This window comes from Rutilus rutilus (genome assembly GCF_951802725.1).
Source record: "Rutilus rutilus genome assembly, chromosome: 13".
Taxonomy (NCBI): Eukaryota; Metazoa; Chordata; class Actinopteri; order Cypriniformes; family Leuciscidae; genus Rutilus; species Rutilus rutilus.
In genome coordinates this window covers 24,469,146-24,481,877 of record NC_140218.1, presented here as the reverse complement: position 1 = coordinate 24,481,877, position 12,732 = coordinate 24,469,146, and the positions used below count along the sequence as shown (strand labels likewise).

At 38.7% G+C, this 12,732-nt stretch overlaps 1 protein-coding gene across 3 annotated transcripts in view; it reads left to right on the top strand.

Annotated features, from left to right (window-relative positions):
• The first annotated feature begins 2,214 nt into the window (after positions 1 to 2,214).
• Positions 2,215 to 12,732, top strand: part of nol4lb (nucleolar protein 4-like b) — a 100,135-nt gene continuing 89,617 nt past the window's right edge. For 2 of the 3 annotated variants that reach the window (XM_084427859.1, XM_084427857.1), the window contains exons 1-2: positions 2,318 to 2,794; positions 5,629 to 5,667. In XM_084427859.1, coding sequence (XP_084283985.1) covers positions 2,453 to 2,794; positions 5,629 to 5,667 — 381 coding nt within the window. In that variant the 5' untranslated portion in view covers positions 2,318 to 2,452. Of the gene's footprint in view, positions 2,795 to 5,628; positions 5,668 to 12,732 lie in introns of all 3 variants that reach the window. The other variant, XM_084427858.1, reaches the window with a different exon arrangement.

Genomic DNA, 12,732 nt, shown 5'->3' with positions numbered 1-12,732 from the left:
TGTGAGCCAGGACTCGAACTGGGGTTGCCTGAAGCACAATGGCTCAACATGCGCTGCCCATGAGGCTATATTAAAGATTAATATTAATTCATTTGAATTATTCTTATATTTTACATATCTTTATGTTGGAATACTTTGTCCGAGTCATTAATGAATTTAACCCAAATCACAACTTAAAATGTTTTAGTTGACTTTTGTGTGTGTGTGTGTGTGTGTGTGTACCCATGAAAAATCATAAAGCAAATCTTTCAGTAGATCAGAGTGCAAATGGAGCCTTTTTTTATATATCTCTGCAGACTTTTTAGTCTCGAGTTTCTACGATTTTTCTTTTGGGAAAGGGTTGTTCAGGGTCTGCGATGAAAAGTTCAGATTTTAAAATGAACATTTATCATCACATTCTACTATCTAAGCTGGTATCCATAGTAAGCCCAGTATGTCTACAATTGTCTCAGCTGTTTCTATTTTTATTTCTCGTAGGCATTTTAAGACAGACATCTGAGACAATGTTGATACTTAAAGAACTCAATTAAGTCTCCTAAGATAAGAAAAAGCAAACTCTCATGATCAGTGAAAATAAATTTTTCCTCAGGACACATCTATCTAAATGAAAGTTAACAACATCAGGTCATCAAGACACTGTACCCAGATTTTTTTTTAAATAATAATGATTAACACTTTTTTTTTTTTAATCTTTTTTTCAATTCAAGGTATAACCTACATATTATCAGCACATGCATTCACTGAGAACCGAACCCATGACCTTATTATTGGTAGCACCATGCGCTACTGAGCTGGGAAAGCTAATTTAGTGAAAATATAAATGAATGAGTTTTAAATACATAAAGGACAACACTACAATACCGATCTCTTACTGAAATCTCCTTTAGTCAACCTTCAGTGGAACTCTTCGGTTTTTAAAATAATGAAGCGTATTCTGTGTAAAGCCCTGTTCACACTATTGAAGGTCTCATAGTTGCTATACATTTCAGTTTTCTGTGCGGGCCTCTAACCCGGGTCTAAGGCGCTCTAACAAGGAGGCTAAAGACTGTAGTTGCTAGCGTCAGTCGTTAGAGCACCTCTTTAGATCAGGGGAGTGAGGTTTACATGCACAGCTGGCCTCCATTACACTCACTCCCATCCGGGTCACAGCAGCAATGTAACCCCCCAGGTCCTGTTCGACCCGCTCTGTGCGGGCCTCGAACCCGAGTCTCCAGGGTGGGAGGCGGGCACTATAATAAGGAGGCTAAAGACAGCTATCTCTATTATCAGTCGCTAGAGCACCTCTTGAGATCAGGGGAGTGTGGTTTATCTGCAGCTCGGTTACATACAATGTACATATATATATATATATAGTTACATTTTTATCTTATTTTTTTTTTTAACATTGCATGGTTCTATATTCACACACACACATGAGGGTGAGTAATTTATCTTTTTTTGGGGGGGGGTGAACTAAGCCTTTAATTTTCATCCATCTATGTATTAACTGCATTAATGACTGGATGCAAGTGATTTACTGCAGTGGTGTGATTATGGAGTTTGAGATATGCTGTATTTATACACACACACACACATATATATATATATATATACACATACATATACATATAGCCTATAAAAAAAATCTAAAAATTTCAGCAAATGTAATTTCATTGTAAATGCTGCTTAAATTCGGTTTGCTTGGATACAGTAGGCCTACTTTATAAATGACAAAAAAAAGAAAAATATATTATAAACCAATAACATTTAAATGCAATAACTTCCTCGATTTTTTTTTTTTTTTTTCGGTACACTCGTCTGCTTTGTGTTGCTTGCATTGGGCTATCTGGACGCCTGCACTTCCTGGATCTGGACTGTCCCACAGCGCATGGGACGCCGCTCAAAGCCATCCATCCCACCGCCTCGTGTGTCAGATAGTAGGCTATTCCTCATATACCTCACATTACACGCACCTGTAATCCCGTCCTCCGCGTGAAGAGGCGCGAGGAGCGTCGAGACTCGAGCTCATTCTAACAGGTGGTGAGAGCGATTTCAGGTGGAGCAGCAGTTCATTCACTGAGCCGAGCTTCAACGAACGCTGAGAGGACCACTTGCTCCTCATTATAGCAATCCCTGGACTTCTGCGTTTATTAACACAGCCTAATCGTCGTATTTAGAGTATTTAGGCAAAATACTGTTTGTTTTAATTAGCCTCAGCTTACAGGTGGGCGAAAGCCGTTTGTAGGACGGCCCCTCTTTCAGTTCCTCAACAGGAGACGCGGGACTGTCATTTGTTTGCCACCCTGTGGGACAGAAGAAACGGCTCCGTTAACAGGTGCGAGGCTAGACAAACATACTGCAATTTGAAGAATATTTTCATTTGTTTTCGCGGTATAATAGGAGCTATATCTATCCTACATATCTAAAAAAATTTACGAAGCCTCTTTCGTTCCGGAGGAGGACCGACAAAGCCATGTCAACCAAAAAACGGATGGATTTAACGAGAAGGAGCCGAAGCCCCGCGGTGTCCGAGGCGGAGATGTTTGGTGATTTTCAGGAGTGGTGCCTTCGCACTTACGGAGACTCCGGCAAAACAAAGACCGTCACCCGGCGAAAATACAACAAAATTCTGCAGACCCTCTTACAGAGCGACGACTCGGAGGGCGTCTATATCGAGAGCAACCACATCAACGCCAAATTTAAGTTCTGGGTGAAATCCAAGGGTTTCCAGGTGGGCAACACTGACAGCGAGCCGAGCGAGAGCGAGAACGGGGCAGCGGACAGACCGGTCCTGTACGTCCCCATCAAGGCAACGGTTAGTATGGGTGCTATTTTCCCCGTCTGCTTATCAAACGCGTAATCGTGCGCGACATTTGCCTATGCAAATCCTGCGCCAGACGCACAATGGCGCACATGTTTACCGGTGAATCTTGTTCACGGTTGTATCTGTAGTGGAGTTCATTTCACTCTCGGGTCTCCGGTAACCACTTGTTCTTGTGTCACTCCGCCCGGTATCCACGGGAACGGTGGCAGCTCCGCCACCCGATTGTCCGGAAGCTGTTATCACTATCAGTCACTAACAAACAATCGACACCAATTTACCCTTCAGAATATTAATGAAATTTACAGATGATTAACATTTGTTGTGAAATGTGCTTTTAAGATGGTCTGCTAAAAAAAAAAATATATATATATATATATATAGGCCTATATATATATATATATATATATATATATATATATATATATATATATATATATAATCAGTATTTATACAGGCCATAACCTGAGCACCTCTTTGTGGTGTTGTTTTCGGTTTCTGAATGTTTTTCAATTTTATTTTTTTTAATTTTTTTTATGCTGGCATAAATGCTTTGGCATATTGTTTATTATGTTGAATCAACTTTATTATTATTAGTATTATTATTCGTAGTAAAAATATTTTGAAAAGTCAAATATTTTTATAGTGTAACCAGCATGGAATACATTTTGTTGTCATGTGACAAGGAAACCAGACAACAGAGAGAGGAAAACTTTTGATCTTCATGAGTGTTAAAAAAGCTTTAACAAAATCGAACATATTTTAGCTTTTTATGTGAAGGCACATATTGTTCAGTTCAAGTAGTCCTGAGAAAACCTCTTATATTTTTTACTTGATTATGCAGTACTTGACATTTTTGTTACCATGATCTTTTGAGTAGTGTATTCATTGAGTAAACTCAAGTGTATTCAAAGTGCATGGAAAGTTTTTCACTTGATGGTTACAGTACTTGACATTTTTTAAACGAGTAGATCAAACAATTGGTATAGAAATCAGTTTTTCCCTTTTCCATCACCATTATCATTGACCCACATGTGTCTGTTTGGGGTTAATTAGCACTCTCATGATAATTCATAACTATTTTACATTTTGGAGAGTTGGTGGGCATTTGTATTAATCCGTACAATCTCACCCGCTTATGCTGCAATGACAGGTTTAATGGTGGACCTTCATGCTTAGCCTTTTTTTTTTTTTTTAAGCATTTGTTTTCATACAATCAAAACAGCTGAACTCATATGGAATTTCCAACTCATAAAAGTGGTATACGTTTTCTCATGATAATGTATGGATCAGTTTAGAAACAGCATCTTTTTGAAAGCCCAAATTTGTGCATTCGTGCATTTATTCTTTTTTGCATTTTATCATTAGGAAAAGCATTTAGTCACACAAAATGACTCACAGCATTTATGTATTGAGACCTGTTTTAGAGGGGTGAAAAAATGTGTGTTTTTAATAATGTTGTCTTTCTGAGCTGAAGAGTTCAGGTTTCCAAGCCGTTGACTTTTTTTTTTAATAATAATTGACTAAACCTAAACACACCTGCCGATTTAGTTCACCTGTGAGACAATATCAGTGTGTGGTATTATTGGTGAAAAGGCTAGTTGGAAGTGTGTGTTTGTACGAGAGCAATAGGGAGAGATAGAGAGGCAGAGACGAGGTGAGCAGGTCAGCTCTCAACAGAACAAATGGAATAATCAGGAGCCCAGATGAAGATTCATTTTATTGAACATTTCTCTGATAAAGGAAAGGAAAGTGGTATGATGGAAAAGTTAAGATGGATGCTCTCTGTGTACCCTCATAATGAAGCGGCTGCCCCAGATTTGTCCTATTCAAATACTATTTTCGCTCACTCTCTTTGCTTTGGGTATGTGTGTGTTCTGCTTTCTTTATGAGACATTCCTCCCTTTCAGTTCACTCAGGGGGGGCTAATTGACGTGAACTGAGAGAAAGTGATTCCCTCACCATTCGATAAGCAGTGCAGAGACTGCGTACTAATATGCACTGGTAACACAAGATCCTGATCGCAGATCCAGACACTCTGACCTGTTGGTTAGCTCAGCTTAAAAACAAAGCTGTGAGGCCAGACTCACACTCAAGAGCGTCCGTGTGAAGGAGATCTTGTCTATCAGCATGCTCATATCATGGCCATTGCCTTGAGGTTTTATATCAGATGTGAGAAATGGAGAATCTTAGACCTGTAATACAAATTTCGATTAAATGGAACTTGGCAAAGGTCACCTGGTGACCCGATTCTCTTGATTGAGTTCTAAAGGAATAATTGAACCCCAAATCATTATTTACTCACCTTCATGTTGTTCCAAACCATATGCTGTCACTTTTTTCAGTGAGTTTTATTTTAGAAATTTAGTGATTAAGTAGTGATTAAGTAACATGGACCAGTGTTGTTATTTTGAACTGTTAATAGTTTTCAGTAACTGAAATAAAATAAATGATAAATATTAAAGGAAAAACATAACTCAAAAAATCTTTGCCTTGCCTTGGCAACTATCTGAAATAAACTGTAGTATTAAAAAGATCAAAACTAAACCTGACAAAAATAAATTTAATCTAAATATAGCAATATTACCAAAAACGAATAAAAATGTCAAAAGCACATAACAAAATGACTAAAACTTGCACTAAAATTAAACATGAAAACTGATATAAAATACCATAATGATACTGTATTCTAAAATGATACTGACATGATTTTTTATGGTGTTTTTTGTCCTTTTTTGGAGCTCCACGGCTCCTAGCGACTATGACCTGTTCTGCTTTGGAAGAGCTGCTCCAAAAAAAGTTCAAAAGTTCTACTTTTGTGTCCATAGGGAAAAAAGCAACAGCAAAGGGTTTGGAACAACATGAAGGTGAGTAAATAATGATACAATTTAAATCTTGTATGAACCATTCCTTTATCATTTGTATATCTAAAATGTCCTTTTACACTGATTTTAAGTGAAAACTAATTACAGTACTGCATTCTGTTATTTACCTCATTGGTGTGCTTGTGTGTAGTAGTAGTTTGACGCTTGAGTGGACCGATCAGAAGCTCGGTATGAAGACAATGATCAGTCTGTTGTTATGTCTGACAAACTGTTTTCTCTCAGACGCGTCACTTACAGTATTACTCATCAAAACAGTCAGCTTAAAATAGTGTGAATACAGCAGACACCATCCACACATGAAAATGGGTCTTCAATAACTCACCTTAAATGACCTGTAGTTGGAGAGTTAAGTGAGAATGACGAGATGAAATCGCTTATAGGGATGAAGGCGTGAGAGGAGAAGAATGAAAGATGGAAGGATGGTTTCCATCAAAGGATTTTATTTTATTTTTGGCAAAAAAAAAAAAGGTTTAGCGCTTCAAAGCGGTTACCGATATAGCTGATGGAAATGCCGTTTATCGACACATTTTCTCAAGTGTCGACTTTTTCCGTTTAACGAAATGGAGAAAGCAGAGGGGATTTCAGGAGAGGGAGAAAGAAGAAATGATGTTGAGAGAGGGAGAAAGAGGTGGCTGGAGGAAACAGTCACACAGCCATCACATGCAGTTGACACCAGCGTCTGTGGACACTATTAATAGCCCCTAACGTTCCTCTCTTTCCTCCCTTTCTCTCTCTCTCTCTCTCCAAACACACTGAGCAACTGTTGCAGAAGAACGCTGTTCTCTCTTCTGCTTATTTTGTCCTAAAGCTTCTTTTATTTTGTGGGGTGGGGTAGGACAGGATAGTGGGAATCTCAAGACATTGACAACATAAAAACGTCAAACACAGTGACCGCAAAAAGTATTTGGACACTTACACGCTTAAATGATTGCGTGTCTTTGTGTTTTAAAAGAAAATATTGAAACAATGTAGAGGCAAATTCTGAGTTGAGCTGGGTGTTAATACAGATTCCCCTGTTCAATTTGATTCTCATTCACAAGCTCTTGATTTTTCAATACACATTGCAAACTCATTTTGCCTAACTCAAATGTGTAAAATATGGCTCTCTCTGTCCTCAGCTGTATGTGTGTGCGTAGTCTAGCCTCTGCTCCGCCTAAGGGAGCATCTCAACTGGGACGGCCTGTTTTATCAGTCCATTCATCTCTGTGACCTAAAGGAGCCCCAAACGCTGAGCTAAATTATTCTGTATTACTGAAAGACCCTCCCTCAGCACACACTGGGTGGGAATGTTTGATGGTTGTTTGTGTTTGTGGTCGGCCATGTGCAGGTGTATGAGGAGAGAATGTGCTTGTGATCATTGATATCATCATGGGCCGTACCCCTGCAGATGGAGTGGGAGGTGGTGTGTTTGTCTGAACAGTCAGTGAGCTGTGATGTGTTTACCACCATTTCCAATAGGGATGGGCATTTTTGGTAAAAACAAAAAAAATTCACCATTTTGTGCCATGATTGTTTTAAGAACCCTGTTTTCTGTTCTGTTCAGTTGCAGACTTTGAAATATTTGTAGGCGTTTTTAATGGCAGTTCTCAAAATTTGTAAATTGCTATCTGATGAACAGGAATACACAATATACTGGTACCGTATTGGCCAGCCAATTTTTATCAGTCAATATAATTGTACATGCCGATTTCCTCTATTTTTACATCAACATTAATTTGACATCAATCTTTAAAAACACTAATAATTGAATTAATGTTATTTTAGTATTATTCATATAGTATTACACTATTTATTAATTTTTTTTTATTTTTTTTATTCTAAATAGCCTTAATTAATTTATTTCGGTTTTAGAAATCGTACTACTTCAACTTCAACTTATTTATTTACATTTTATAATTTTCTTTTAAGTTAAGGGTTTTCATCTAACATTTTATGTTATTTTATTTCAGCTTTATTTCAATTACCGAAAACAATTTTTAGTTAAGTTAACAACAATTTATATGTATTCCTTAGAAAATCTAAAAATGAATATTAATTTAGGCTATTATTATAATATAATTTTATAATTGTATATTTTTGTGATGCCTAAATTCACCTGTAGCATTTAAAATGATTGATTTTAGTTTAGTGTTTTATTTATTTATTTCGAATTTATTTAGACAAAATAGTTTATAATTTTATTTGCTGCCATTTATCAGTAATCTATGGAAGCTTGCTTCCACCAAGAATAAAAAATAAAAAGGGTAATTGCTACTTTTTATCTCACAGTTCTGACTTTTTTCTCAGAATTGCGTGATATAAACTCACAATGGCGAGAAATAATATTAGAATTGCATGTTAAAGTTAGGTCCAGAATTGCAGGACACTTTCACACAATTTCGTCCAGGTCATTTTAGAAAGAGAACTTTAATTGATCTGCTAATTTGACAAAATTAAGTTTCTTTGCCACAAGAAAGCAAACTTCATCTTTCTTTCTCAATGCACCTCTTTCTCTTTCATGTGGACACTAAAGATGAGTAACCTCACAACACCCCCACCCCCCCCCCAGTCGCTGTTACCCGGGGCTCAAATATCTCTTACACATACACACACAAAAAGCAGGTGTAGGGGAGCAGCTGGTAAGATTAGTGTCTGCATGTGTGTGTCGGTTGGTTTAGATGTTGTATGAGGACAATGATCTGAGTGGTTAATCATTCAGAGCCAGTAAAGAGCAAGAGTTTTTCACATTCACTGACTGCTCATCGAGGACTCTTGGTTTATTCGGCTTCACAACAATGAGAGAACCAGAGAAAACATCTCCTCTCCTCTTTCACTCAGATTACCTCTGCCGCACACACGCGGCGGCTCTGACCTCCCTCTGCTAGTTAAGCAGCTGTAGATGTAGCTCCAGCGGTAATTGTGCTAGTGAGTGCTCAGGCTAACAAGAGCAGAGGAAGAGCGAGGGAAGGAGGGGGGTGAGAGGACAGGGCAGAAGCTGATAAAAAGAAGAACTCACTGGTACAGAGTGTTGTTCTGCTGGAGAAGGGGCCATACGGATGTTTGCAGGGCAGCTAGTGGTCAGTGTGTGTTCTCTAGTGTACACACACACACACACACACACACACACACAGTGTCGTCTTCTCCTCGGGACTTCATTAAGAGGTCCTACAGGTGTCTCACAGTAGAGAAATTGTTTAATGCCGACTTTAAAAGGCCATTCCTCCTCTGTAACTGCATTCACAACAGAATTTGATTGTCAATAGCAAAATATGGTGTAGTGTTCTGAAACAACACTGACTGGAGTTGCAATACAGAGTGTCTAATTCAGGGTTTCTCAAACTCGGTCCTGCACAGTTTAGCTCCAACCCTGATCAAACACACCTGAGCAAGCTAATCAATGTCTTCAGGATCACTAGAAACTCAAAGCTAGGTGTGTTTGATCAGGGTTGGAGCTAAACTGTGCAGGACAGTGGCCCTTCAGGACCGAGTTTGAGAAACCCTGGTCTAATTGTTAGAAAAGGATGGTTATGCGTTACTTGCCCAAGTTTATTACTATTCAGGTCTCTATCCTCAAGTAACTGTGTTAGCTTTAGCATTCACCACTAATAAACTGATCTCATGACATTGACACTGAGGTTGTGTGTGGAGTGAGAGATTAGAAGGGAGCACTGCGTCATACTCTATCACAGTGGAACTAATTGATTTTAATAAAGTTGGCGTGAAGCTACTTTTGATATCTGCAAATAGAGTGACTCGTCCTGAATATTCATGGGCTATTCGCAAGATTTACACGCTTCACATAAAACCAAGCCTTTCATTCGGGGGGCGGTCTATAATTTGGCCTCCCCATGAGGCCAGCCGTATCTGTGGCCATAGATTCAGCTGTGCAGCCACGAGGACAGATACGAGACTGAAAGAGTGATTATTTGTGAATTAGAGAAAAGAGGAAGTGTCGTTCCACTACCCTGGAAGTCTAACAGAAACGCATACACACAGCTGGAAGGAGCTAATGACAGACCAAAATGATTAGTTTCATTTATCACCCGTGAACAGAGAAATGAAATAAGTCTAATTTTCTTGTTAACTAGAAGGAGATTAATATTATGCGACAGAATACGTAAACTCATACTGGAGTTCAAAAATAACTGATGCAGTGATAGCGTAGAGCAGTGTTTCCCAACCCTGCTCCTGGAGGCACACCAACAGTGCACATTTTGGATGTCTCCCTAATGGCTAGTTCACACTACAGGATTTTAAACCCGATTTAAGCCCGATATAACGAGCTCGCCGACAGGTCGGGCTGTAATCGCGTGCAAATCTGCGGGTGATCCGCGCTTGCCAATCTTTAAGTGTGAAATACTTAACGACGCATCAAAAACGCTCGCTGTCACATCGCCGACGCCAGACAAATATCTAGCATGCCAAATATCTGGAGCTGTCGGCCGACTCGATAGCCTGTGGTGTCACGTGTCGCGACGAGCAACAGCCAATGATCAGCTTGTTATGACGTTACAAAAGCTTTTTTGTATTTGTAACCATCGTTGCCAAACCACAACAGGCAGCTGCTTTTTCATTATAATGTTTTACTCACCTCCAACTCTCTCTGACAGACAATCGCTGCTGCCCGCGTGTGCTTATCCATCCTTTCACCCAATTTCCTTTTTTTCGCCAATTTTGTCCCGCCGTCCATTTTCAAATAGACAATGCGTCATTTCCCATTCCATTTCTTGCGCATGTTTTCGTGACAAAATATGGTTTTGGGACTGGATAGAGTCGTTGGGTGACAGAGTTGTTGTCAGCTCGTGTAGTGTGTAACCCCCTGTTGCAGATCATTTACGCAATGTCACATAGTGTGAACACCACAACGACTTCAAGACTCCAGAGCAAGTCATGTAGTCTAAACAGCACAGCATCTGCCGACGTTTAAAGTTGTGTAGTGTGAATTAGGCATTATCTGACCCATATATTTCTGGTCTTGGAGTCTCTACTAATGAGCTTATGAGTTAATTCAGGTGTGATTGATTAGGAAGAGTTGGAAAATGTGTAGTGTTGTTGGTGTGCCTCCAGGAACAGGGTTGGGAAACACTAGCGTAGAGCACTTTCGTACACTCCCACTGACTGATCCTCAGTGGCCAAGATTGATGGGTTTTTCAGTGCTGATGTTGCAAATATTAATAAAAATAATAAAATTGTTGATTAAGCTGAAGTATGTACATTTTTAAAAACATAATATCCGATTTCTGCCTCAGGAAAAAAAAGGTAAGTGTGAGATAGTTTAAAAAAAAAAGCCATATTGTGAGAAATAAAGTCATGTAGGATGTAACTTTACAATTTTAGCAATTTGCAAAAAGTCTCACAGTGTGACTTTTTGTCTCATAAAGTGACTTTATTTATTATCTATGAAGATATGAAGTTACATTTGTAAGATCAGGGGTCCTATTTATAAAACTGTGCGTAGGATCCTTACTAAAAGTGTACGTGCGCCCGAAAGCCAAAAATGGCGTACGCCAAAAAATATTCAGACTTATAAAACCGTTCGTACGCCAGAACCTGCGCAGAATTCACTTTATAAATCCCAGTCATCGGAAGAGTGTGCGCACATGCGTCTCCACCCCGAAATAACCATATATGGAGCTTACAACGCCTAGTTTTACTATGCAGATCCTCATCTGCATATCATTTGCATATGATTATTCATCCACGTGATAACGTTTAACGTTACAAGACACATTACATGAATAAAAATCATGTAGTTGCCTATCCTTGCCTTGTTTTTGAATACATAAATCAAATAGTGTAAAATACATTTTAGAGAAAGTTTTTCTCAATCTTTTCCACTGTTCCAATTGTATTTTTAATTGATTTATATTTTTAATGGAAACAGATAGGCCTTGGGCATTATTTGCACGAAACTATTTTCTCAGACAATCTGGTATTATCATGATAAGCAATCATCTCTGTGGTTAAAACATTAAAACAGCACGCCACAGGAAAAGTGTTCAAAAACATCGCAAATCTTTCTATTGATGAATGTTGTAACTTCTCAGTAATAATTTCATGTTTGCGTGTTTAACGCATATTTAATCTAAATGTTTATATCAGAAGTAAAACATAGTTTAAATCATTATTTTATTTATTTAAACTGTTATTTGCGTCAGTTTCACTAAACGGCTCAACGCGCTCGCTGGCGCGGACATTTAAGAAGGGATGGATATTTGCTTCAAGTGATAGGCTTGGTGAGTGAAATTATATTTGTATTATCTTTCTGTATATGTTTAATTTTCTTTAGATTTTCTGTCTAAAAGTGACCAAAAAGACATTTAACTCCAGCTCACCATCGGTGTCGCCAAACTGCTCCATCTCCAAAACGTTCGTACGCATGGGTCAGAGTTTGCGTGCAGGTGCGCAAATTTTCCCGTCAAGTTTGTTTTTATAAATCACAACTTATGCGTCGGAAGTGGCGTACGCCTCTTTCAGGGCCTGTTTTGTGCGTACGCAACGGTTATAAATGAGGCCCCTGAACTTCCACAAACAGGGAGAGTTATTTCTGCAGTTCTTTTTGGTGCCACTAGTGGTGCAAAGATGTACTCCACTACTGTCTAGTAGTGTATGAATGTTATAAAGATATTTTTTCATCCAGTATTGGAATCTGATAATATCCGCTATGTAAGGAAAGCCACTACAGTTTTCTCTGTTAATGAATGGCTTCATCTGGGTATTTGAAGTGCACTTTTTTATTGTAAGTCACCCTATTTATAGTAAAAAATGGCAAAGAATAGTGCACAAGTATGTGAATTGGGATGCACCTCGTCATTTGACATGGCTGTTGTAGATTTTGGAAATGACACAAAGAGCAAACATTTCTGTTAGTCATTGGCCAGTGCTGATAATATAACCAGCTCAAATATCGATCGGTTTCCTGGCCTGGTTTCTTATTCACGGCTGCATCACTGGTGAGAATACAAGAGCTAACAGTATACCAGCAGTCACTCATCTTCATTTCCACTGTCAGCTTTTCACTGCGTCTGCACACACACTATAGTAACTGCAGGACAGCCTGTGAGGTGA